The 25,091-nt window shown below is 49.9% G+C and overlaps 1 protein-coding gene across 2 annotated transcripts in view; it reads right to left on the reverse strand.

Annotated features, from left to right (window-relative positions):
- Positions 1–25,091, reverse strand: part of LOC147108021 (uncharacterized) — a 42,784-nt gene that overhangs the window by 17,246 nt on the left and 447 nt on the right. For both annotated transcript variants that reach the window (XM_086004440.1, XM_086004441.1), the window contains exons 2-7: positions 22,369–22,521; positions 20,868–20,973; positions 14,581–14,707; positions 7,321–10,815; positions 6,334–6,496; positions 1,506–1,665 (exon numbers count right to left, since the gene is read on the reverse strand). In XM_086004440.1, the coding sequence (XP_085860566.1) occupies positions 1,506–1,665; positions 6,334–6,496; positions 7,321–10,815; positions 14,581–14,707; positions 20,868–20,973; positions 22,369–22,521 (4,204 nt within the window). The remainder of the gene's footprint in view (positions 1–1,505; positions 1,666–6,333; positions 6,497–7,320; positions 10,816–14,580; positions 14,708–20,867; positions 20,974–22,368; positions 22,522–25,091) is intronic.

Genomic DNA, 25,091 nt, shown 5'->3' on the forward strand with positions numbered 1-25,091 from the left:
GATTTTGACCCAGCGACGATGAAGAAACGGCCGAGTCAGGATGGTGTGTGACTCGGAGGGGAACTTGGAAGTGGTGGTGTTCCCATGCGCCTGCTGCCCTTGTTCTTCTAGGTGGAAGAGTTCGTGGGTTTGGGAGGTGCTGCCGAAGAAGCCTTGGCGAGTTGCTGTAGTGCATCTTGTAGATGGTACACACTGCAGTCACAGTGCGCCGGCGGTGGAGGGAGTGAATGTTCAAGATGGTGGATGGGGTGCCAGTCAAGCAGGCTGCTTTGTCCTGGATGGTGTCGAGCTTGAATGTTGGAGCTGCACTCACCCAGGCAAGTGGAGAGTATTCCATCACACTCCCGAGTTCTATATTCTCTCAGCCCTAATAGAATCCTAGTGAATCTATATTGCACCTTTTCCATTGCTCCAATGTCCTCTTTATAATACAAGCCTTTGAGCAAGAGGTTGCCTGTGGTTATTAGTTGGTGCTTAGGTGACAGTTACCTGGCAACAGCTTATATTTACACTGCGGCTTCAACACAACAAGACATCCCAAAGTGCTTCACGCTGCGGGGTGGGGCGGAGCAGAATGGGGAGGGTGTCTCAACTGAATGTCAGAGACCTGGCTTTCAGGAGACTTTTTTGAATGTGGGGAAGGATGAAGCAAGGCCGAGGGGTTTCGGGAGGGAGCTCGGGGCCCGAGGAAAGCAATGGGAGTGTTGCAAGGAAATACGAGGAACGGTCCCCAGTCCAATAGTGGGAAGTTCTCGCCGGTGTCCTGGGGCCAATATCTATCCCTCAATCGACATCACTAAAAAAAAAAACCCAGATTATCTGGACATTATCACGTTGCTGTTTGTGGGAGCTTGCTGTGCGCAAATTGGCTGCTGTGTTTCATGAGAATTAGGAGCAGGAGTCGGCCATTCGGCCCCTCGAGCCTGCTCCGCCATTCAATAAGATCATGGCTGATCTTCGACCTCAACTCCACTTTCCCGCCCGATCCCCATATCCCCTAGAGTTCCTACATTACAACAGTGACTGCACCTCAAAAAAGTACTTAATTGGCTGTAAAGCACTTTGGGACATCCAGAGCTTATAAAAGGTGCTATTGAAATGCAAGTATTGCTTTCTTTTAATACTTGAGCCTTCGCTGTCCGATGGCCTCAGCCGGGTTGGCCGTGCAATTGCCCTCAGCGCCCAGGGTCAGGCAAGTAACAAAAATAATTCTATAAACATCAGCTGCAAGGTTACTGCACCCGATCACAATCCTGGGACTTCTACACACGCTTGGGGAGCGCAGTGAATGGTAAAGTCCACACACTCTCCACCCGGGGAGCACAGTGAATGGTAAAGTCCACACTCTCTCCCCCCAGGGAGTGCAGTGAATGGTAAAGTCCACACTCCCCCCCGCACAAATAAAAGATTCACACAATTCATATTTTTTTTTTTTTTTTTTTTTTAAAAAGCAGAATTTACAAATCAAACGCAAAACAATTTAAGATCGACCCCGTCCCGCTTACCTGCTCACTGTCATTTTTAAAATGTGTCAGTGCCTCGTAGAGGTGACAGTATGGCCTGGAGCGCTTCCCCTTCCCCACGTAGAAGATGGAGCTGATGAATGTGTGGAAACACTCTGCAGGGCTCAGGGTTTGACACCGAACGGGCAGGTTCTTAGTGACCCTGGGAGGAGACGGGGGGGGGTGAACGAGAGGAGAAAGGTAATAAATAAGGGACAACTCGAAAGGAAAATTCACAAGAGTTTATCGCCCCGTCATTGTACAACAGATTAAACTTGTTAAAATAAAAATCAAGAATGTGTTTCTTTCCCCCACCCCCAAATCAAAAATACCAGTGACATAATAAAACTCACTATGCACTTGGTTTGAGTGTAAAGCAAGGCTTTAATCAACTTGTTTCAGAACATGGAGGTCTAGTTGTACTTCACTAGTTCCTTGTCTTACAAAATGTCCCTGGTAAGCTGGGCCCACGCCCGAGTATTTATACTCCTTGGACAGCGCCACCAGCTGGCCGTCCAGCGTTATTTCACGAGTAGTTTCTTGATGAAAGATGAGATTTATAACAACCAGCATGTGCCTGATCTTCGAAAGAGCTGGCGCAGACTCGATGGGCCGAATGGCCTCCTTCAGTGCTGTACCATACAAACCCAGATTAGGAACATAGGAATTGCTGGATGATAAAAAGACCAAGTTCCATCTAGTTCATAGAAACATAGAAAAATAGGAGCAGGAGTTGGCCATTCGAGCCTGCTCCGCCATTCAATATCATGGCTGATCCTCTATCTCAATACCATATTCCCACTCTCTCCCCATACCCCTTGACGCCTTTTGTGTCTAGAAATCTATCTCTCTCCTTCTTAAATATTGCCATCTACCATCCTGGTACAACCACAATTGAGTTCTGGACAAACCATACCAATCAACAACAACAGCAACTTGTATTTATATAGCACCTTTAATGTAGTAAAACGTCCCAAGGTGCTTCACAGGAGCGTTATCAAATAAAATTTGACACCGAGCCACATAAGGAGCTATTAGGACAAGTGACCAAGAGCTTGGTCAAAGAGGTCGGTTTTAAGGAGCGTCTTAAAGGAGGAAAGAGAGGCAGAGAGGTTTAGGGAGGGAATTCCAGAGCTTAGGGCCCAGGCAGCTGAAGGCACGGCCGCCAATGGTGGAGCGATGGAAATCGGGGGATGCACAAGAGGCCAGAATTGGACTTAAGTTACGTGGAGAGATTGGAGAAGCTGGGATTGTTCTCCTTAGAGCAGAGAAGGTTAAGGGGAGACCGAATAGAGTTATTCAAAATTATGGAGGGTGGGGGGCGGTTGATAGAGCAAAGAGGGAGAAACTGTTTCCTCTGGAAAGTGGGTCGGTAACCAAAGGTCATAGATTTAAAATAATTGGCAAAAGAACTAGAGGGAAAATCAGAAGAATTTTGTTGACACACGGAGGTTTGTTATGATCTGGAACGTGCTACCTGAAAGGGTGGTGGGATCCGATTCACGAGGAACCTTCAGAAGGCATTTGGACATGTACCTGAAGAGGACTAATATGCAGGGTTATGGGGGGGAAAATTGGACAGCTCTTTCAAAGAGCTGGTGCAGGCATGATAGGCAGAATGGCCTCCGTCTGTGCTGTAATATTCTTGGATTCTAGGACCGTTTGATCTCAAAGAGCACCAGTAGCGAGCTGACCACAACCCTGGTCGAGATCAGCAAGCCAGTCCCAGATCAGACATGGAACGGGAGATCCTGCGGGTCCAAGGGATCAGTTCCGTGCCAGGATTTACCCATTTAAGCCAGAAGGGAGACTCACACCAACGCAGACTCCAAACGCATCAAATCTAAACCTGGGGGCTGGATGGTGCAATGGGATTTCACCTCAACTCCACCCTAGACAGGGCAGATGAAACTCATTCCTCTACTGCTGGCTGCAAGGGTCCTCCATTAAATGTCACAGTCTCAATCCAGGTACTTGTGAGTCCTGAGGTTGGTGCTGAGGTACTGGGACAGTGGAGAGGGAGCTTTACTCTGTATCTAACCCGTGCTGTACCTGCCCTGGGAGTGTTTGATGGGACAGTGTAGAGGGAGCTTTACTCTGTATCTAACCCGTGCTGTACCTGCCCTGGGAGTGTTTGATGGGACAGTGTAGAGGGAGCTTTACTCTGTATCTAACCCGTGCTGTACCTGCCCTGGGAGTGTTTGATGGGACAGTGTAGAGGGAGCTTTACTCTGTATCTAACCCGTGCTGTACCTGCCCTGGGATTGTTTGATGGGACAGTGTAGAGGGAGCTTTACTCTGTATCTAACCAGTGCTGTACCTGCCCTGGGAGTGTTTGATGGGACAGTGTAGAGGGAGCTTTACTCTGTATCTAACCCATGCTGTACCTGCCCTGGGAGTGTTTGACAGGGCAGTGCAGAGGGAGCTTTGCTCTGTATCTAACCTGTGCTGTACCTGCCCTGGGAGTGTTTGATGGGACAGTGTAGAGGGAGCTTTACTCTGTATCTAACCCGTGCTGTACCTGCCCTGGGAGTGTTTGATGGGACAGTGTAGAGGGAGCTTTACTCTGTATCTAACCCGTGCTGTACCTGCCCTGGGAGTGTTTGATGGGGCAGTGTAGAGGGAGCTTTACTCTGTATCTAACCCGTGCTGTACCTGCCCTGGGAGTGTTTGATGGGACAGTGTAGAGGGAGCTTTACTCTGTATCTAACCCGTGCTGTACCTGCCCTGGGAGTGTTTGATGGGACAGTGTAGAGGGAGCTTTACTCTGTATCTAACCCGTGCTGTACCTGCCCTGGGAGTGTTTGATGGGGTAGTGTCGAGGGAGCTTTACTCTGTATCTAACCCGTGCTGTACCTGCCCTGGGAGCGTTTGATGCCAATAACTGGTCCCTGAAGTGGGACTGTTCCATTCCCGAGCATGAACATTTCTCAGCTTGATTGAAGTTTGAAGAAAACAAAGAAAACGGAGCGTGCAGAGGAGATTCATGAGGATGTTGCCAGGACTGGAGAAGTTTAGCTATTAGGGAAGATTGGATCGGCTGGGGTTGTTTTCTTTGGAACAGAGGAGGCTGAGAGGTACAACAACAACTTGTATTTATATAGCGCATTTAACGTAGTAAAACGTCCCAAGGCCCTTCACAGGAGTATTTTAAGACAAAAAATTTGACACCGAGCCACATAAGGATAAATTAGGGCAGATGACTAAAAGCTTGGTCAAAGAGGTAGGTTTTAACGAGCGTCTTAAAAGGAGGAGTGTGAGGCGGAGAGGTTTAGGGAGGGAATTCCAGAGCTCGGGGCCCAGGCAGCCGAAGGCACGGCCACCAATGGTTGAGCGATTATAATCAAGGATGCTCGAGGCCAGAATTAGAGGAGTGCAGAGATCTTGGAAGGTTGTGGGGCTGGAGGAGATTACAGAGATGAGGAGGGGCAAAGCCATGGAGGCATTTGAAAACAAGGATGTTGCCGGAGCGGGAGCCAATGTAGGTCAGGGGTGATGGGTGAACGGGACTAGGTTGAGTTAGGACACAGGCAGCGGAGTTTTGGATGACCTCATGTTTACGTAGGGTAGAATGTGGGAGGCCGGCCAGGAGTGCGTTGGAATAGTCGAGTCTGGAGGTAACAAAGGCATGGATGAGGGTTTCACCGGATGAGCTGAGGCAAGGGCGGAGACGGGCGATGTTATGGAGGTGGAAAGTAGGCGGTCTTAGTTATGCTGCGGCTATGGGGTCGGAAATATGACACCAAGGTTGTGAACAACGTGGTTCAGCCGGAGAGATGCTCGGGAGAGGGATGGAGTCAGTGGCTGGGGAACGGAGTTTGTGGCAGGGACCGAAAACAATGGCTTCGGTCTTCCCAATATTTAACTGGAGAAAATGTCTGCTCATCCAGAACTGGATGTCGGACAAGCAGTCTGAAAATTTAGAGGCCGTGGAGGGGTCGAGAGAAGTGGTAGTGAGGTAGAGCTAGGTGTCGTCAGCGTACTTGCGGAAACCGAGTCCTTTTTTTTGGATGATATCGCCAAGGGGCAACATTTGGTTTGAGAAATAGGAGGGGGGCCAAGGATAGATCCTTGGGGGACACCAGAGGTAACGATGCGGGAGTGAGAAGAGAAGCCATTGCAGGTGATTCTCTGGCTACCATTAGATAGATAAGAATGGAACCAGGCGAGTGCAGTCCCACCCAGCTGGACGATGGTGGAGAGGTGTTGGAGGAGGATGGAGTGGTCAACTGTGTCAAAGGCTGCAGACAGGTCAAGAAGGATGAGGAGGGACAGTTTACCTTTGTCACAGTCACAAAGGATGTAATTTGTGACTTTGATGAGAGCCGTTTCGGTACTGTGGCAGGGACGGAAACCTGATTGGAGGGATTCAAACATGGAGTTGCGGGAAAGATGGGCATGGATTTGGGAGGCGACAACACGTTCAAGGATTGAGAGGAAAGGGAGGTTGGAATTGTGTATAAAATGAGGGACCTTGATCGAGTGGATAGGAAGGACCTATTTCCCTTAGCAGAGAGGTCAATAACCAGGAGGCATAGATTTAAAGTAATTGGTAGAAGGATTAGAGGGGAGTTGAGGAATTTTTTTTTCACCCAGAGGGTGGTGGGGGTCTGGAACTCACTGCCTGAAAGGGTGGTAGAGGCAGAAACCCTCGTCACATTTAAAAAGTACTGGGATGTGCGCTTGAAGTGCCGTAACCTACAGGGCTACGGACCAAGAGCTGGAAAGTGGGATTAGGCTGGAGAGCTCTTTTTCGGCCAGCACAGAGACGATGGGCCGAAAGGCCTCCTTATGTGCCGTAAACTTCTATGATTCTATTCTATGACTGTACCTGGGATCGAGGAGCAAGTAATTGAAGCTGGATTTGAGGAGCCCTTCTCGCCACTTGCGGTTCTGGTCCGGCTGGTCAAATTGCTGCACTAAAGCCTTTTCATCCTGACTGCAGTCTGGGAAAACAAACTTGTCCAGACTCTGACACAGCTCAGCACTGTAGCCTGTGTGATAGAAAAAACAGGTTGGAGGCTGGGCTGACATTCGCACCAAGTGAGATTTCCATTACAGTTCACCTGACGAAGGAGCAGCGCTCCGAAAGCTTGTGATTTCAAATAAAGCTGTTGGACTATAACCTGGTGTTGTGTGACTTCTTACAATAGTTACAGGAAAGCAATTAACACAGGAAATAATTCTCCGCATCTACAAGAGTCTAGCTCCCTCTTACCCACCCAGTTACATACAAGAAAGAAATGACTTTACAGCCAGTGAAATACTTTTTGAAGTGTAGTCACTGTTGTAATGTAGGAAACGCGGCAGCCAATTTGCACACAGCAAGCTCCCATAAACAGCAATGTGATAATGACCAGATAATCTGCTTTAGTGATGTTGGTTGAGGGATAAATATTGGCCCAGGATGCCGGGGAGAACACCCCTGCTCTTCTTCGAAATAGTGCAATGGAATCTTTTAAGTCCATCTGAGAGGGCAGGCTTGGTTTAATGTCTCATGCGAGAGACGGAACCTCAGACAGTGCAGCGCTCCCTCAGCACTGCACTGGGTGTGTCTGCCTGGGTTATGGGCTCAAGTCTCTGGAGTGGGACCTGAACCTTTCTGACTCAGAGGCTACAGTGCTATCCACTGAGCCACGGCACCTTATGGGGAAGATTGCAGTCTCTCTCGAACGGGCTTGCTGGGTTTCTCTGGGGCAGTTTAGAGCAGATATCTGGTACGGGCACAGTGGCCATGCTCTAGGCAGGTTTCTGGGCCACGATGACACTCAGAACCGGCATTTACAACCTACAAGCACGGTTTAAGTCCTCAACTTACTCGCAGACTGTTGTGGACTCCTGGGGTGGAGCTCCTTCCTTATCCTGTCCAGACAATGCAGATAAACCTTCCTAGTAAGGTCCGTTACTGGGCCAGGGTCTTCTCCGTAGTCTCTCAGCTGCCTTAGTATCTGACCGTTGGATAGGAGCAAGAGGCGCGGAGACAATCTTGGCGATCCGTCACTCGGCAAGAGGTTTTCCTTCTCCTCGGCACAGGCCTTCCTGCTCTTGTAGGCCTTCCAGTCATAGATGACCGTCTCCTCAGAGCCCGAAGTGCTCAGGTTCTCGAAGCTTGCGTCCTTGCAAGGGTAACGGCGCTCAATCAAAGCATGGCCGCCCTCGGTGTCGGTGTAAAGGTACTCCACCGTCTCGCTCACACTGCTGTCGACTAGACGGCCACCAGGGGACAGCGAGAGGTCAAGGTTTCCCAAGAGGCTTTGCCATCCAGCATTGCAATTTGGTATTTTTGAAAGACGCCGCTCAACCGACCGTTTGGAACAGTTGCACCTTGTGTCCCGAGGCCGCACTTTTGATGGATTTCCCAACTGCGAATTGGTATCCTCCAGCCTGGTACTTTCACACACATTGCTGTTTCTGGGACCATCCTCGCTCTCCGCCTCGGGTGGTCCAGACACTGGCACCGAACCAGGACACTGAGAGGAAGGGCGTGAGTGAGCACCAGGCAACCTTGCAGCGCCAAACCACCCTTGCTCTTTCTTTGATACTTTCAGCTCACCTCGCAGCTCATTATCTTCAGTAAGCCATGTGGTATCGCCTTCCTCTGAAGGGTTGCAGGATCTCCTTTGATCAACACCATTGGCTTTTACATCAGGTGGAGCCACTTGTGTGACCGGCTGCCTGATGGGTGGGCAAACGCAATCATCTTGGTTGGCATCTCCAGATTCTTCAGGGTTTTCCGGATGTGGGGAGGGCACCGTTTGGCTTCCCTTACTACCGTCAGTTACACTTTTCAACCGGACACTCTGATTGTTGCCGTTTGCATCACATGTTCGCAGTGAAGGTCGGGCTATTCGTTTCTCATGATTAGCGTTGAAGAACGGCACGGGGTCAAAGTCTGTATCTTCCGGGTCTTGGCATGATGCTGGCAATGGCGGGGCAGTCCCTTTCTCGTGATCATTACACCTGACGAAGGGAACGGTGTCAAAATCTGCACCATCATCTGAAGAGCAAGGAAGGGAGAGAGTTTGACCTTCACCGTCTGTCCCCTGGGAAACAGCCGTTCCGTTATTGTGTGAGCCAAACCAGCCAGGTGGACTTCTAGAGCCTTCTATCTGTGGGTTGCGGACTCGCCTAATTCTAGTTGGCGCGGCAACGGACTGCTCGAAAAGCGAAGAATCGTGGCTCCGTGACGAGGCGTTGGCCAATCGACTCTTGGTGCGCGGAGTAACAAAAGGTGGCAATCTGTTGTCATTGAGTTGCGGCGACGACCCGGTCTTGGTTGATAGCTTGATGTTCTTCAGTAACTTTTCAAAACCGCAGTCACCGTCACCACCTTCCTCATCCTCATTTGATGAATGTTCTTCGTCTAAACTCGCTTGGGTTTTGTTTCCTGCACTGTTGTTGATGGAAACATCAAGGCTTGGTTCACCTGCATGGACCACGGAAGACGAAGATTTCTTGGCAGACAGCATCAGTAACCCTGGAAAGTCCCTATCTGCTGTACGGCCCATGGCAGAAACAGGTTCTGCGATAGGCTGATCCTCTCGCTTACACTTGCGATTACGGTTGTTTGTATCCATGGCTGGTAACATCTCCAGGCGGGATTCATCTTCATCATCGAGCATCACCTGGCGTTTCTTGGTCGATGGCATCACGTTGCGCGTGACTGCTGTTAACCGCCCCTCGTATGTACAGCCGTCGGTACAGGTAGGTCCTGCGCGCGAGCTCTGTAGGATGCCATCGTCGCTTGGGCTGGCCCGGGCGCCATAGAAAAGACCTGCATCGTGGCAGCTGGGCTGCCTTTGGGGACTCTGAGAATTACACTTGGGCCGCTCGTCATCCCTTCGCATAGGGGAGTCGCTGGGCATTCGCTCAATGAACTGGGAGTCTTTGAAAGAAAGAGTCTGCGTAGAATTTAGGATCTCCTGCAACACATCTGCTGCGTTGCGTGTTGGAAAATCTCCAGCGTGTACCCGCTGGATGGCAACTGTTGCTATCTCACTTTTACACCCTGAAACAGAACCGTCCTGGTTCCCGCCGGAAGGAATTCGCCGCGCTGAACAGGAGTCTGTGTCCGTCTGGCTCGTTGGATCTTCCTGGACCTGCTGTGCGTGACTTGTACGTCCGAAGCTTTCAATTGCACTGGAGAAAATCTCAGATCCACTTTCACAGCTACAGTAGGGGTAGCTGCTTGAACCAGAAGCAGAGACTGAAGCTTTGGAATCGCCACCTTCCCGCTGGGCGGCGTCGACATTCAGAGATCCATCACTGTCTGCCTCCATGGCAAGGTTGAAACTGTCCTCAAAGAGAACGGCAGTGGTTTTATCCAGGTCGGGTAAAGCAGTTGAATTGGCACGTTCAAATATGTAGACATGATCTGGCGAGGTTATATCAAGGCCTTTGTTGCTGGATGGTCTTATTAGAAGCTCAGAATCACGAAATCCTTTGTGCTTGGCGAAGTCAAGCATAGTGTTTGAAAGAGACACGCTAGACTGAGATCTGCCCTTCAAGGTGCACGTATAATCCAATTCAGAGAGCCATTCAGTGCCAATGGAAGTGTCACCATCTTGAAAGACTTCCTTCTCTTCGTGCAAACCAACTGTTGCTCGCTGGGCATGGACATGTTCAGCTGGGAAGTACTGGGTTTCAGGGAGGCGATTAGTTGAGGTATTCAAGCCATAGTTCCCAGCCGGACAGAGTGGAGGTGCAGATGGAGGCAAAAAGCTCTCGTCATCAATTGAGGTGTTCGGTCCGTGGCTCACAGCTGGAGGGAGCAGGGCAGCAGACACGGGAAGAAAGCTCTCGTCATCCTGAAGAGTTAACTCTTTGCCCGTTGGTGTGTGGTCCTCGGAGGAGTCAGTGGCAGAATTCAATCCATTCAAAGTCTGCTCTTCAAACGGCCCAAAGGTAGACACACAGGTGCTCGACAATGCATGGCTGTTGAGGATTAGTTCTGTAGTTTCACCAACAGCTTGGTCTTCACCCCAGTCCTCAGCAACGCCCATATGATGGTGTGGTGGCCCCTGCTGTGGCTTCACTGTTCCTGCTCGGGACCGGGGCCTCGGCGACGGAGACCAGACCGACGCGGCTTCTCCCAAAGGACCGCCCCTCGGGTTTATTCCTGTTGAGTAGCTGCTCAGTCGGTGAGCAATTTCGCTGGGGTCGGTGACGCCAAGCTCCCATTGTCTGTGGGTTGAGGATTGCCGGGCTCTGCTGACTGGATGAAATTCTTCACTTCTCCCAGGAAGCCTGGAAGTCTCGAGCTCAGCTGGGTCAGTGAAGAAATGAAGACCACGGTTCACTCTTCGACAGCCGGCTGCAAGAACCAAAAAGATGAACCCGACGGTTAGTAACACTACAAATGAATGTCAAGGTCCACCCAACGCCATGCTAGTTCCTGTTTAAGTGTGGACAGGCACCAATGGAACTGTAAACATAGAAACATAGAAGATAGGAGCAGGAGTAGGCCATTTGGCCCCTCGAGCCTGCTCCGTCATTCAATGAGATCATGGCTGATCATCCAAATTCAGTACCCTGTTCCTGCTTTCTCCACATATCCCTTGATCCCTTTAGCCTCAAGAAATATATCCAACTCCTTCTTGAATATATTTAATGAATTGGCCTCTACTGCCTTCTTTGGTAGAGAATTCCACAGGTTCACCACTCTCTGGGTGAAGAAATTCCTCATCTCTGTCCTAAATGGCTTACCCCTTATCCTTAGACTGTGACCCCTGGTTCTGGACTCCCCGACCATCGGGAACATGAGTGGCTACACGAGTCTCCCTACCCTCTCTCCACCTCAGAAGAGGAGGGAAAATTGGAGGAACAGAGAATTTAGCCCAACTTAGACTATGTTTGTCACTGTTCAGATGGCATTAATTAAACCCTCTTGAATTTCGAACCCTTGGCTTTCTCCATTTTAGGATCTACTTCTGCCAGGGTTTAACCCAAGCTCTAAACTCTCCTGTCATCAAACTCTGGATTGCTGATGTACAAATCACATGATGCTTTGCTGACACTCCTTAGCAACCCACCTCCTCCGCACCCCCCCCCCCCGACATCTCGAAAACTCTAATGAGTGGCAAATTATCATAAGCAGGTCGTCACACAAGCTCAAATGAGTTGACCAAGCTTTTGGTCATTTGTCCTAATATAACATAAGAAATAGGAGCAGGAGTCGGCCACTTGGCCCCTCGAGCCTGCTCCGCCATTCAATAAGATCATGGCTGATCTTGGGCTCAAAGCCACTTCCCCGACCGCTCCCCATAACCCTTCACTCCCTTATCTTGCAAAAATCTGTCTATCTCCACCTTAAATATATTTAATGACCCAGCCTCCACAGCTCTCTGGGGCAGAGAATTCCACAAATTTACGACCCTCACAGAAGAAATTCCTCTCTTTATTCTGAGACTGTGCCCCCGAGTTCTAGATTTCCCCACGAGGGGAAACATCCTCTCTGCATCTGCCTTGTCGAGCCCCCTCAGTATCGCATATGTTTCAATATCTCATGTGACTCAGTCAAATTTTGTTTGATACTCATTGAAACTTATAAAATTCTAACAGGACTAGATGTAGGAAGGATGTTCCCAATGGCGGGGGAGTCCAGAACCAGGGGTCACAGTCTAAGGATAAGGGGTAAGCCATTTAGGACAGAGATGAGGAGGAATTTCTTCACCCAGAGAGTGGTGAACCTGTGGAATTCTCTACCACACAAGGCAGTAGAGGCCAATTCTTTAAATATATTCAAGAAGGAGTTAGATATATTTCTTAAGGCTAAAGGGATCAAGGGATATGGGGAGAAGGCAGGGACAGGGTACTGAATTTGGATGATCAGCCATGATCACATGGAATGGCGGAGCAGGCTCGAGGGGCCGAATGGCCGACTCCTGCTCCTATGTTTCTATAATCGCTCCCGTGAAGCTCCTTGGGATGTTTTACGACGTTAACGGCGCTATATAAATGCATGTTGTTGTTGTCAACCCCCCCCCCCCCCCCATGTGATATATGTCTGTATTATCCAATCTGAAGTGACCAAATGGGTGGTGCTTTGCACGTAAAGTTCCGCAGAGGAAGAGCGAAGACGCGACATTATCAAGCGACATAAAAGGGGAGCGCTGATTTGACAGCAGCATCGAAGAATTTTATTGGGAGGAATAAAATGAATGGGGAATGTTTGAATTTTTTAAGATTTAAATCTCAAACTATATAAACATGAAATCAGTTCAGGTGGAAACAGGGAAAACCAACAGTTTCTGTGCGATTATTACAAATATATATGAAGAATTCTGATGCCTGTACTTTACAGGCTCTTCAAAAGAAAAAAAATGAATCAACAATCTTTCATTTCATCGAACTGCAATTTCAGATTGATGGAAGGAAAGTCAATCTGCTGACTGCCCGCCCGCCAAAGCAAAACCAGTTTGGATCAGTTTCAAACCGCTTGCGAGTGGCTCGGAGATGATAGCACAAAAACTACCGTCCAGTGGCAAAAGGGTCGGTAACCAGCGGACACACAGATTTAAGGTGTTTGGCAAAAGAACCAGAGGCAACGAGGAAACTTTTTTTAAATTTTTTTTTATAAAAACAGTGAGTTGTTGTGATCTGGAATGCGCTGCCTGAAGGCGGTGGAAGCAGATTCAACAGCGACTTTCAAAAGGGAATTGGATAACAACTAACAGGGCTATGGGGAACGAGCAGGGGAGTGGGATCAATTGGATAGCTCGACCAAAGAGCTGGCACAGGCACGATGGGCTGAAGGGCCCTCACCTGTGCTGTATCATGACTGGAGCGGAGAGTCTAGAACTACAGGGGCATAGTCTCAGGATAAGGGGTTGGCCATTTAAGACGGAGATGAGGAAGAATTTCTTCACTCAGAGGGTTGTGAATCTTTGCAATTCTCTGCCCCAGAGGGCTGTGGATGCGGAGTCTTTGAGTACAGTAAACTCTCGTTTAAACGGCACCTAATTATCCGGAATTCTCTAATAACTGGCAAAATTGATAATCAGAAAACAACACCTCAATAACCGGAAATGTCTCTCACGGTGGCCGAGTTAGTCAGCGGGGGTAGTTCTCCAAACCGCCACTACTCGGCATCTTGGCGCTGTCGGAAGTCTCTTCCGATCCGAACACCTACCATCCATTTAACGGAACATTCTGTAGGTGAGTACCCAATTATACTGTACACTTCTTGATTTTTTTCTTTTTGTTTGTTAAAAATAGCCTCGGTAGATATACCTCTCCGTTATCCGGAATTTTTGATCAACCGGCACCATTGTGGTCCCGTTGGTGCTGGATACGAAAGAGTTTACTGTATATTCAAGGTGGAGATCGATAGATTTTTGGACTCTCGGGGAATCAAGCGATATGGAGATCGGGCGGGAAAGTGGAGTTGAGGTCGAAGATCAGCCATGGTCTTACTGAATGGCGGAGCAGGCTCGAGGAGCCGTATGGCCGACTCCTGCTCCTAGGGGCAGCACGGTGGCATAGTGGTCAGCACTGTTGCCTCACAGTGCCAGGGACCCGGGTTCAAATCCAGCCTCGGGTGACTGTCTGTGTGGAGTTTGCACATTCTCCCCATGTTTGCGTGGGTTTGCTCCGGTTTCCTCCCACAGTCCAAAGATGTGCGGGTTAGGTTGATTGGCCATGATAAAAAATTGGCCCTTAGTGTTAGGGGGGGATTAAATACGCGGGGTTACGGGGATAGGGCTTGGGTGGGATGGCTGTCGGTGTAGGGACCGGGTGCTAGGGTTTGGATGATCAGCCATGATCTCGTTGAATGGCGGAGCAGGCTCGAAGGCCTACGCCTGCTCCTATCTTCTATGTTTCTATTTCTTATGTTCTTATTATTCTATAATCCAACTCCAAGTTGGCAATGTCAAAAAGGCCACAGGTCAGCCACGGCCTCATTGACTGGCAGAACAGGCTCGAGGGGCTAAATGGCCTCCTCCTGTTCCTATGTTCCTAGCTGGGGTGTTTTGGTGGGGGGGGGGGGGGCGGGTGGTACAGATACGCAAAACACAAAGTAGCGCCGCAGGTTAATAAGAGTTTAAAAAACAAGTATGAGAGAGAATTGGACTTTGACCATATCGGTATGCGGGGCGTTCTTCCTCGGCGTCCTCCAGCAGACTGCAGTGGTGATCTTCTTGCAGAATCCGGCAACATTTCACATTTCCTTGTTCTTCGGCCAAATCCGCCGCTCTCAGCCCATCCTAGATTTGAAATCAAACAGATTTACCTCAAGTGTTGGACATGACGCACAGCAGGATCCAAAAGAGAGTTCAAACAACCACCGTGATACGGCTAAGCACAGTCGACAAAGCTCTTTGCAGCCAACCGTCTCTGACGGAACACCACCCGTGTACCCTGGGGTACCGCCAGCCCAGTCCAGTTAAATGAGTCCAGGATTGGCACAGGGGCGGTACCGAGGGAGTGCTGCACCTGATTCAGGTCATACATTAAACCGAGGCCCCAACTGCCTCTTCAGGTAAAAGGTTTCACAACACGATTTGAAAAGGAGCGGGGAGAGTTCTTCCAGTGACCGAGCCAACGCTCTTCAACCAACACCAACTGCAGAATATAGGAACAAGAGGAGGCCATTCAGCCCATCGAGCCTGTTCTGCCATTCAGTTAGATCAGGGTCGGTCTGTACCTCAAAGCCACATCCCTGACTTTGATCCAGATTCATTGATACTCTTGCCCAATGAAAATCTATCGACCTCAAGTCTTGAACATTTAAACTGACCCCCAGCATCCACAGTCTTTTGGAGAGTGTTCCAGATTTCCACTACCCTTTGTGTGAAAAAAAATGCTTCCCGACTTCATGGCTATTTGGCCCAGCTCTAATGTGAAGATCACGTCCCTTTGTTTTGGATTCCAGCACCAGAGGAAATAGTTTCTCTATATCCACCCTACCGAATCCCTGCATCGTTTTAAACATTGCAATCAGCTCACCTCATCAATCTTCTAAACATCTCGTCATTTATCCCACTGTGGTTTGCGGGACCTTGCTGTGCGCAAATTGGCTGCGGCATTTTCTACAAAACAATTATGGCACTTCAAAAAAAACTGACCAGCTGTGCAGCAGTTTGATACCTCCCAAGGGTGCAACATAATCATAGAATGAAATAGCACAGGAGGAGGCCATTCGGCCCATCGTGCCTGTGCCGGCTCTTTGAAAGAGCTCTCCGATTAGTCCCACTCCCCCTGCTCTTTCCCCATAGCCCCTGTGTGGTAAACCACTGTTATTGTTATTCACTGCTGTACCTATGCATGCCTCAACATGTCTCGGCTGGCTCCACCCACAGGCCCAGGTATAAAGGCGATTGACCTGCAGCCCCCTGCCTTCTTGGAACCCAGTCAACCACGAGAGGCATGCTCTGTTCTTTGCTAATAAAAGCCTTTAGTTACTCTCCTAACTCTCCGTCTTTTATGAGTAATTGATAGCGCATCAATTTTATTAGCAAAAACAAAATGTCGACATTTGCTGAACAGCAGGCTGCTGCACCAAACGCTGAACAGCAGGCTGCTGCACCAAACGCTGAACAGCAGGCTGCTGCACCAAACGCTGAGCAGCAGGAGCTGCTGCGAGCCCTCAGACCAACATGCCTGGACCTAGACCCCCAAGAAGTGGGTTCGGCTACCAAATTCGCGCATTGGCTGCGTTGCTTCGAGGCCTACCTGCAAGCCTCAACTGTGACCCTGGACGAAAACAAGTTGGAAATCCTGGCCTCAAAGGTGAGCCACCAAGTTTATACAATAATCCAGGACGCGACGACCTACGCGGCGGCTATCGATCTGCTAAAAGGGCAATACGCACGCCCGGTAAATACGGTCTATGCCAGGCACCTCAAGATCCCGCAGACAGCAGCCCGGGGAATCGGTGGAGGCCTTCCTACGGGCACTACGGATACTCGGCCGAGACTGCGATTGCAAAGAAGTACCAGCCGCAGCACACACGGAGGGGCTGATCCGAGATGCTTTCGTTGCGGGTCTAAGGTCCGACTACTCCCGGCAGAGACTGTTGGAAAAGGGAGAAATGGACCTGAGAAAGGCAGTGTCCCTCGTGCTCTCGCTCGACGCGGCCCACAGGAATATGGACGCCTTCTCCCCTAACCGCTCCGCAACGTGGACGCCACAACCTTGGGTCATGGGACCGCCACCTTCAACTGCTGCTGCGATGTCCAAGGCACAGAAATGTTATTTTTGTGGCCAGGCAAAACACCCCAGAGCACGCTGCCCAGTGAGAAACGCTACCTGCTCCGGCTGCGGGAAGAAAGGACACTATGTCAGCGCCTGCAAAGGTAAAACCACTAACGCCAGCAGCGCCGCGTGCGAACCGTGGGGGCAGCCATCTTGGGCTCCCCCAGCCGCGTGGGGATCGGGACCATGGGCGCCGCCATTTTGTCCGCCATCTCGGACGTCCCCAACTTCAACCACGGGGGACCTGGACTCAACCACCGCCTCATCCGACGACCACATCGACTCGCTCGACCATACGCTGGCCTCCGTGACGCTGGACCAATCTCTCCCTCATCAACTGTCCAGGTCCATGATGGACATTACGGTAAACGGCCGCGCCACTACCTGCCTTTTTGACAGCGGGAGCACGGAAAGCTTTATCCACCCCGACACGGTGCGCAGTTACTCTCTCTCAGATCTCTTTGGCTTCCAAAGCCCAGTCAGCGGACGTCGGTGGCTACTGTGTAGTGACCCTTTCAGTAAGGGGCACAGAATACAAAAATTTTAAACTCCTGGTCCTGCCCCATCTTTGCGCTGCCGTTCTACTGGGGTTGGATTTTCAGTGCCACCTTAAGAGTGTCACATTAGCGTACGACGGACCCCTTCCCCCACTCACAGTCTGCAGCCAGCAGCTTTTAAATCGCCCGCCGCGCACCATTTGCAGCCTCTCCACCCTTAAAGTCCCCCCCACCTCCTTGTTCGCTAACCTCACCCGCGACTGTAAGCCCATCGCTACCAAAAGCAGGCGTTAGTGTGCCGGGGATAGGAGCTTCATTAAATCCGAGGTAGCAAGACTCCTGAAGGGATTATTGAAAGTAGCAGCAGCCCATGGCGAGCACAAGTGGTGGTAGTGAAGACTGGCGAAAAACAGCGCCTAGTTATTGACTACAGCCAGACGATCAATCGCTACACCCAGCTAGATGCATACCCACTCCCCCGCATATCACAGAAACCCCACAGTGCAGATAGAGGCCATTTCGGCCCATCAAGCCTGCACCGACACATATCCCACCCGATCCCCGTAACCCCTACACCAACACATATCCCACCCTATCCCTGTAACCCCACGTATTTAATCCCCCTATCACTAAGGGTCAATTTATCATAGCCAATCAACCTAACCCGCACATCTTTGGACTGTGGGAGGAAACCGGAGCACCCGGAGAAAACCCACGCAAACACGGGGAGAATGTGCAAACTCCACACAGACAGTCGCCCGAGGCCAGATTCGAACCCAGGTCCCTGGCGCTGTGAGGCAACAGTGCTAACCACTATGCCACCGTGCTGCCCTGACATGGTCAATCAGATAGCACAATACCGGGTGTTCTCGACGATTGATCTGAAGTCGGCATACCACCAGCTCCCCATCAGGGCTGAGGACCGCCAGTACACAGCTTTTGAAGCTGACGGTCGTCTCTACCACTTCCTCAGAGTTCCCTTCTGCGTCACCAACGGGGTTTCAGTCTTCCAACGGGAGATGGACCGGATGGTTGACCAGAACGCGCTCCAGGCCACTTTCCCCTATCTAGACAACGTCACCATCTGCGGCCGCGACCAGCAGGACCATGATGGTAATCTAGAGAAATTCCTCCGTACGGCCCAGCGGCTGAACCTAACATACAAGGACAAATGTATGTTTCGTACCAAGTGCCTTGCCATTCTTGGCTGTGTAGTGGAGAACGGCGTCATCGGCCCCGACAGGATGCGCCCCCTTATGGAGCTCCCCCTCCCCCACTGCCAAAAAGCACTGAAGAGATGCCTAGGGTTTTTCTCGTACTATGCTCAGTGGGTGCCCAACTATGCGGACAAAGCCAGACCCCTCATCAAGTCCACCTCCTTCCCCCTGACAGCAGAGGCCTGTGCGGCCTTCACTCTCATAAAAGGAGATATTGCGAAGGCCACAATGCACGCAGTGGATGAGTCCATCCCTTTCCAAGTGGAGAGCGACGCATCCGACTTTGCCCTAGCTGCAACCCTTAACCAGGCGGGGAGACCCGTGGCCTTTTTCTCAAGGACCCTCCAGGGCCCCGAGATTCGACACTCCTCTGTCGAAAAGGAGGCCCAGGCCATTGTGGAAGCTGTGCGACATTGGAGGCATTACCTGGCCGGAAAACGATTTACCCTGCTCACTGACCAGCGTTCAGTAGCTTTTATGTTTAATAATAAGCAGAGGGGCAAAATCAAAAACGACAAGATCTTGAGGTGGAGAATCGAACTCTCCACCTACAATTACGATATCTTGTACCGGCCCGGGAAACTCAATGAGCCCCCAGATGCCCTATCACGTGGTACATGCGCCAACGCGCAGGTCGATAGACTGAAGACCCTCCACAATGACCTCTGCCACCCGGGGGTCACCAGGTTTTTTCACTTCATCAAATCCCGTAACCTGCCCTACTCCATCGAGGAGGTCAGGACCATGACCAGGAACTGCCAAATCTGTGCCGAGTGCAAACCGTATTTTATAGGCCAGACAGAGCAAGCCTGATCAAAGCCACGCGCCCCTTTGAACGGCTGAGCTTCGATTTTAAAGGGCCCCTCCCCTCCTCCGACCGCAATGTGTACTTCCTCAACATAATTGATGAGTACTCCCGTTTCCCGTTTGCCATCCCTTGCTCAGACATGACCAGTACCACGGTCATTAAATGTCTGAATGACCTCTTCGCCTTGTTCGGTTTCCCTAGCTATATTCATAGCGACAGGGGCTCATCCTTTATGAGCGACGAACTCCGGCAGTACCTGCTCTCGAGAGGTATCGCTACAAGCAGGACCACCAACTACAACCCCCGGGGGAATGGCCAGGTGGAAAGGGAGAATGCGACGGTCTGGAAGGCAGTCCTTTTAAACTTGAAATCTAAGGGCCTTCCGACCTCTCGCTGGCAGGAAGTCCTCCCTGCGGCGCTCCATTCCATTCGGTCACTGCTCTGTACAGCCACCAATGCTACCCCTCACGAGAGAATGTTCTCCTTCCCCAGGAAGTCCACATCGGGGATCTCGTTACCGACATGGCTGACTTCTCCAGGACCCGTCCTACTGCGGAAGCACGTGAGATCCCATAAGACGGACCCCCTGGTCGAGAGGGTGAGCCTCCTCCATGCCAACCCTCAGTATGCTTACGTGGTGTACCCGGACGGGCGGGAGGACACAGTCTCCATACGAGACCTCGCACCTTCGGGTGCTCCCGAAACACCTCCCTCGCCACCCACCACTACCCACGCCTACCCCCAGTACGCTTACGTAGCGTACCCGGACGGGCGGGAGGACACAGTCTCCATACGAGACCTCGCACCTTTGGGTGCCCCTGAAACACTACCATTGCCATCCACCACTACCCACAACCCAACCCCGCTAGGCGGCATGCCGCAGCCCCAGGACCCGTCATTGACCACCCAACCACTCAATGAGACGCCAGATTCAACGTTGGATGCTGCACCATCACCGCCGCCACCACGACGATCAGGACGGCATACAAGGCCACCTGATAGACTTACTTACACGAACCTTTAGTACACTTCACCCCGCCGGACTCAATTTTAAACAAGGGGTGAATGTGGTAAACCACTGTTATTGTTATTCACTGTTGTTGTTGTTGCTGCACACTGTTGTACCTATGCATGCCTCAACATGTCTCAGCTGGCTCCACCCACAGGCCCAGGTATAAAGGTGATTGACCTGCAGCCCCCTGCCTTCTTGGAACCCAGTCAACCACGAGAGGCATGCTCTGTTCTTTGCTAATAAAAGCCTTTAGTTACTCTCCTAACTCTCCGTCTTTTATGAGTAATTGATAGCGCATCGCCCTGCAATTCCTTTCCTTTTCAACTATTTATCCAATTCCCTTTTGAAAGTTACTATTGAATCTGCTCCCACCGCCCTTTCAGGCAGCGCATTCCAGATCACAACAACTCGCTGCGTAAAAAACACTCTCATCTCCCCTCTGGCTCTTTCGCCAATTATCTTAAGCTTGTGTCTTTCGGTTACCGACCCTCGCGCCAATGGAAACAGACATAAACACAAAGTCCTTCTTTCTGTAATGTCCAGCTCAGGTTGACACCACCTGTATCAATGAGCCACCAGGGAGCGAGGGATACGCAGATCAGTTCGTGCAGGAGAACGCTTACTTTACTCAGTTACCTGATCCAGGAGAGTTGGATCCGCTCCATTTCTGAGCAACAGTTTCACACTCTTGACACACCCCCATGAGGCAGCTACGTGCAAGGGAGTGAGATCCTCAGTAGACCTACGTAATGAATAAGATTGGGCAAGGATTGCACCGAGTTTCAATAGATTACAATCTCGCTAGAATGTACAGATGGTCTACTATTCCCCTGTAACATACACAAACAGGTCTGTCACTGTATAACACTGGGGTACAGTACTGGTGGGTACAGGTCTGTCACTGTATAACACTGGGGTACAGTACTGGTGGGTACAGGTCTGTCACTGTATAACACTGGGGTACAGTACTGGTGGGTACAGGTCTGTCACTGTAGAACACTGGGGTACAGTACTGGTGGGTACAGGTCTGTCACTGTATAACACTGGGGTACAGTACTGGTGGGTACAGGTCTGTCACTGTATAACACTGGGGTACAGTACTGGTGGGTACAGGTCTGTCGCTGTGTAACACGGGTACAGTACTGGTGGGTACAGGTCTGTCACTGTATAACACTGGGGTACAGTACTGGTGGGTACAGGTCTGTCACTAACACTGGGGTACAGTACTGATGGGTACAGGTCTGTCACTGTAGAACACTGGGGTACAGTACTGATGGGTACAGGTCTGTCACTGTAGAACACTGGGGTACAGTACTGGTGGGTACAGGTCTGTCACTGTAGAACACTGGGGTACAGTACTGGTGGGTACAGGTCTGTCACTGTAGAACACTGGGGTACAGTACTGGTGGGTACAGGTCTGTCTCTGGATAACACGGGTACAGTACTGGTGGGTACAGGTCTGTCACTGTATAACACTGGGGTACAGTACTGATGGGTACAGGTCTGTCACTATAACACGGGTACAGTACTGGTGGGTACAGGTCTGTCACTGTATAACACTGGGGTACAGTACAGATGGGTACAGATCTGTCACTGTATAACACTGGGGTACAGTACTGGTGGGTACAGGTCTGTCAGTGGTGAAAGGAGCAATTTAAGATCAGTAAGATTGTATATAAGCAGGTCAGACAGTAATAAAGTACATAGGGGACCCCCTGCTGATACGGACACACTCCCGGGGACCCCCTGCTGATACTGACACACTCCCGGGGACCCCCTGCTGATACGGACACACTCCCGGGGACCCACTGCTGATACGGACACACTCCCGGGGACCCCCTGCTGATACTGACACACTCCTGGGGGACCCCCTGCTGATACTGACACACTCCCGGGGACCCCCTGCTAATGCAGACACACTCCCGGGGACCCCCTGCTGATACTGACACTCCCGGGGACCCCCTGTCCTGACTTCAGAAAACAGGGCTAACGATTCAATGAAAAACATTCTAAAAATGATTTTCTATTAGTGTGCAGCAACAAGAAAAACAACCAGCACAATGAAAATGGATTTTGGGGGGCCGCGGTTTGAAGACCTGCGCAGTGACACAGGTGACTATAACAAAGCGCTGCTAACCTGACATTTGGATTTGCCCCATGCTGAAGGAGTAGCTTTAAACACCGGATTCCACCTTCAGTGTCCCTTCCAGATGCCAAGTGTAGAGCTGCCACGCCCTCAGCTAAGACCAGATTAGGATCTGCAGCGCCCTTCAACCACCTCTCCAAGGACCTGGGAAGGATCAAAAAAATTAATTGGGATAATGTCAGCTCACAGCCATCGTCAGAGAAACACAGGTAGGGACATCTTTGAAAGATTATTCCATTTTTGGTGGTTTTCTCCCCCATTCTCTCCTGAAGGTCCTCACACGGAGTGCTGGCAGACTAAATGAGTGGCCATCACAGTCCAGCCTCATCCTGTCCTCAGCTGACACACACGCACGTACAACAACAACTTGTATTTATATAGCGCCTTTAACATAGTAAAACGTCCCAAGGCGCTTCACAGGAGCGATTATCAGACAAAATCTCACACCGAGCCACATAAGGAGATATTAGGTCAGGTGACCAAAGAGGTTGGTTTTTAAGGGGCGTCATAAAGGGAGAGGTAGAGACGTTTAGGGAGGGAATTCCAGAGCTTAGGGCCAAGGCAGCTGAAGGCACGGCCGCCAATGGCGGAGCGATGAAAATCGGGGATACGCAAGAGGCCAGAATTGGAGGAGCGCAGAGATCTCGGAGGGGTGTACAGCTGGAGGAGGTTACAGAGAGAGGGAGGGGCGAGGCCATGGAGAAACTTGAATACAAGGGGGAGCATTTTTAAATCGAGGCGAGCACAGGGGCGATGGGTGAATGGGACTCGGTGCGAGTTAGGACACGGGGGCAGAAGAGTTTTGGATGACCTCAAGTTTATGGAGGGTGGAATGTGGGAGGCCGGCCAGGAGTGCGTTGGATTGGTCAAGTCTAGAGGAAAAAAAGGCATGGATGAGGGTTTCAGCAGCGGATGGGCTGAGGCAGGGGATGGAGACGGGCGATGTTACGGAGGTGGAAGTAGGCGGTCTTGGTGATGCAGCAGATGTGTGGTCGGAAGCTCAGCTCAGGGTCAAACAGGACGCGAAATACAGGTATCGATGGATGGTCCTAAAGGAAGATGCAAAACACAGACACTGGGATAACAATTAAAGAAAAATACAGGAATTAATGGATAGTCTCTAAAATAAGGTGCAAAATACAGGTATTGATACACAGTCCCTGAGGAAGATCAGAACACAGAAGCTGATGCAAAAACAGAAAATGCTGGAAATAATCAGCCGGTCAGACAGCGTCTGTGGAGAAAGAAACAGAGTTAACGTTTCAGGTCGATGACCCTTTGTCAGAACTGGAAAAAGCTGGAGATGGAACAGGTTTTTAAGTAAGTGTAGGGGCAGGGAGAGGGGGGAGAAAGAACAAAAGGGAAGGTCTGTGATAGGCTGGAAGGCAGGAGTGATTAAGAGACCAAAGGGATGATGGTGCAAGACAAAAGGAGATGGTAATGGGACAAGTTAAGAAACAAAAGATGGCTCTAGATGAAGTGTAAATGGCGATGGCAGAATGATCGACAGCTGCCCTGTGAGAGAGAGAAAAAAAAATGGAAAAACAAGATAGGGGCCGAGGTTATGGACCGAAATTGTTGAACTCGATATTGAGTCCAGAAGGCTGTAAAGTGCCTAATCGAAAGATGAGGTGCTGTTCCTCGAGCTTACGCTGAGCTTCATTGGAACAATGCAAGAGGCCGAGGACGGAGAGATCAGAGTGGGAGTGGAGCGGAGAATTAAAGTACGATAGCAAAATACTGCAGATGCTGGAAATCCGAAATAACAGAAAATGCTGGAAAAACTCAGCAGGCCAAGCAACATCCGTGGAGAGAAAATAGAGTCAACGTTTCAGGTCAAAACCCTTTGTCAAGACTGAAAAAGCACAGGAAATGAAACAAATTAAAAGGCCAGTTTGGGGGCTGGGAGAGAACAAAAGAGAAGTGAAGAGACATTAAGAGGTATTCAAAACCAGACGAGATGGTGATAGGACTAGTGGAGAATTAAAGTGACAGGCGACCGGAGTAAAACCTGTACCAAAACAGAAGCTGATGGACAGTCTCTAAAGAAAACACAAAATACAGGAATTAATGGATCAAGGTGCAAAATACAGGAATTATTAATGGATCTAAAGGTGCAAAATACAGGAATTATTAATGGATCTAAAGGTGCAAAATACAGGAATTATTAATGGATCTAAAGGTGCAAAATACAGGAATTATTAATGGATCAAGGTGCAAAATACAGGAATTATTAATGGATCAAGGTGCAAAATACAGGAATTAATGGATCTAAAGGTGCAAAATACAGGAATTATTAATGGATCAAGGTGCAAAATACAGGAATTATTAATGGATCTAAAGGTGTAAAATACAGGAATTATTAATGGATCTAAAGGTGCAAAATACAGGAATTATTAATGGATCTAAAGGTGCAAAATACAGGAATTATTAATGGATCAAGGTGCAAAATACAGGAATTAATGGATATAAAAGGTGCAAAATACAGGAATTAATTAATGGATATAAAGGTTCAAAATACAGGAATTAATGGATAAAGGTTCAAAATACAGGAATTAATGGATAAAGGTTCAAAATACAGGAATTAATGGATAAAGGTTCAAAATACAGGAATTAATGGATAAAGGTGCAAAATACAGGAATTAATGGATATAAAGGTGCAAAATACAGGAATTAATGGATATAAAGGTTCAAAATACAGGAATTAATGGATA

Source organism: Somniosus microcephalus, chromosome 13, assembly GCF_052327205.1.
Source record: "Somniosus microcephalus isolate GS21.2 chromosome 13, FLI_Smic_1.0, whole genome shotgun sequence".
Taxonomy (NCBI): Eukaryota; Metazoa; Chordata; class Chondrichthyes; order Squaliformes; family Somniosidae; genus Somniosus; species Somniosus microcephalus.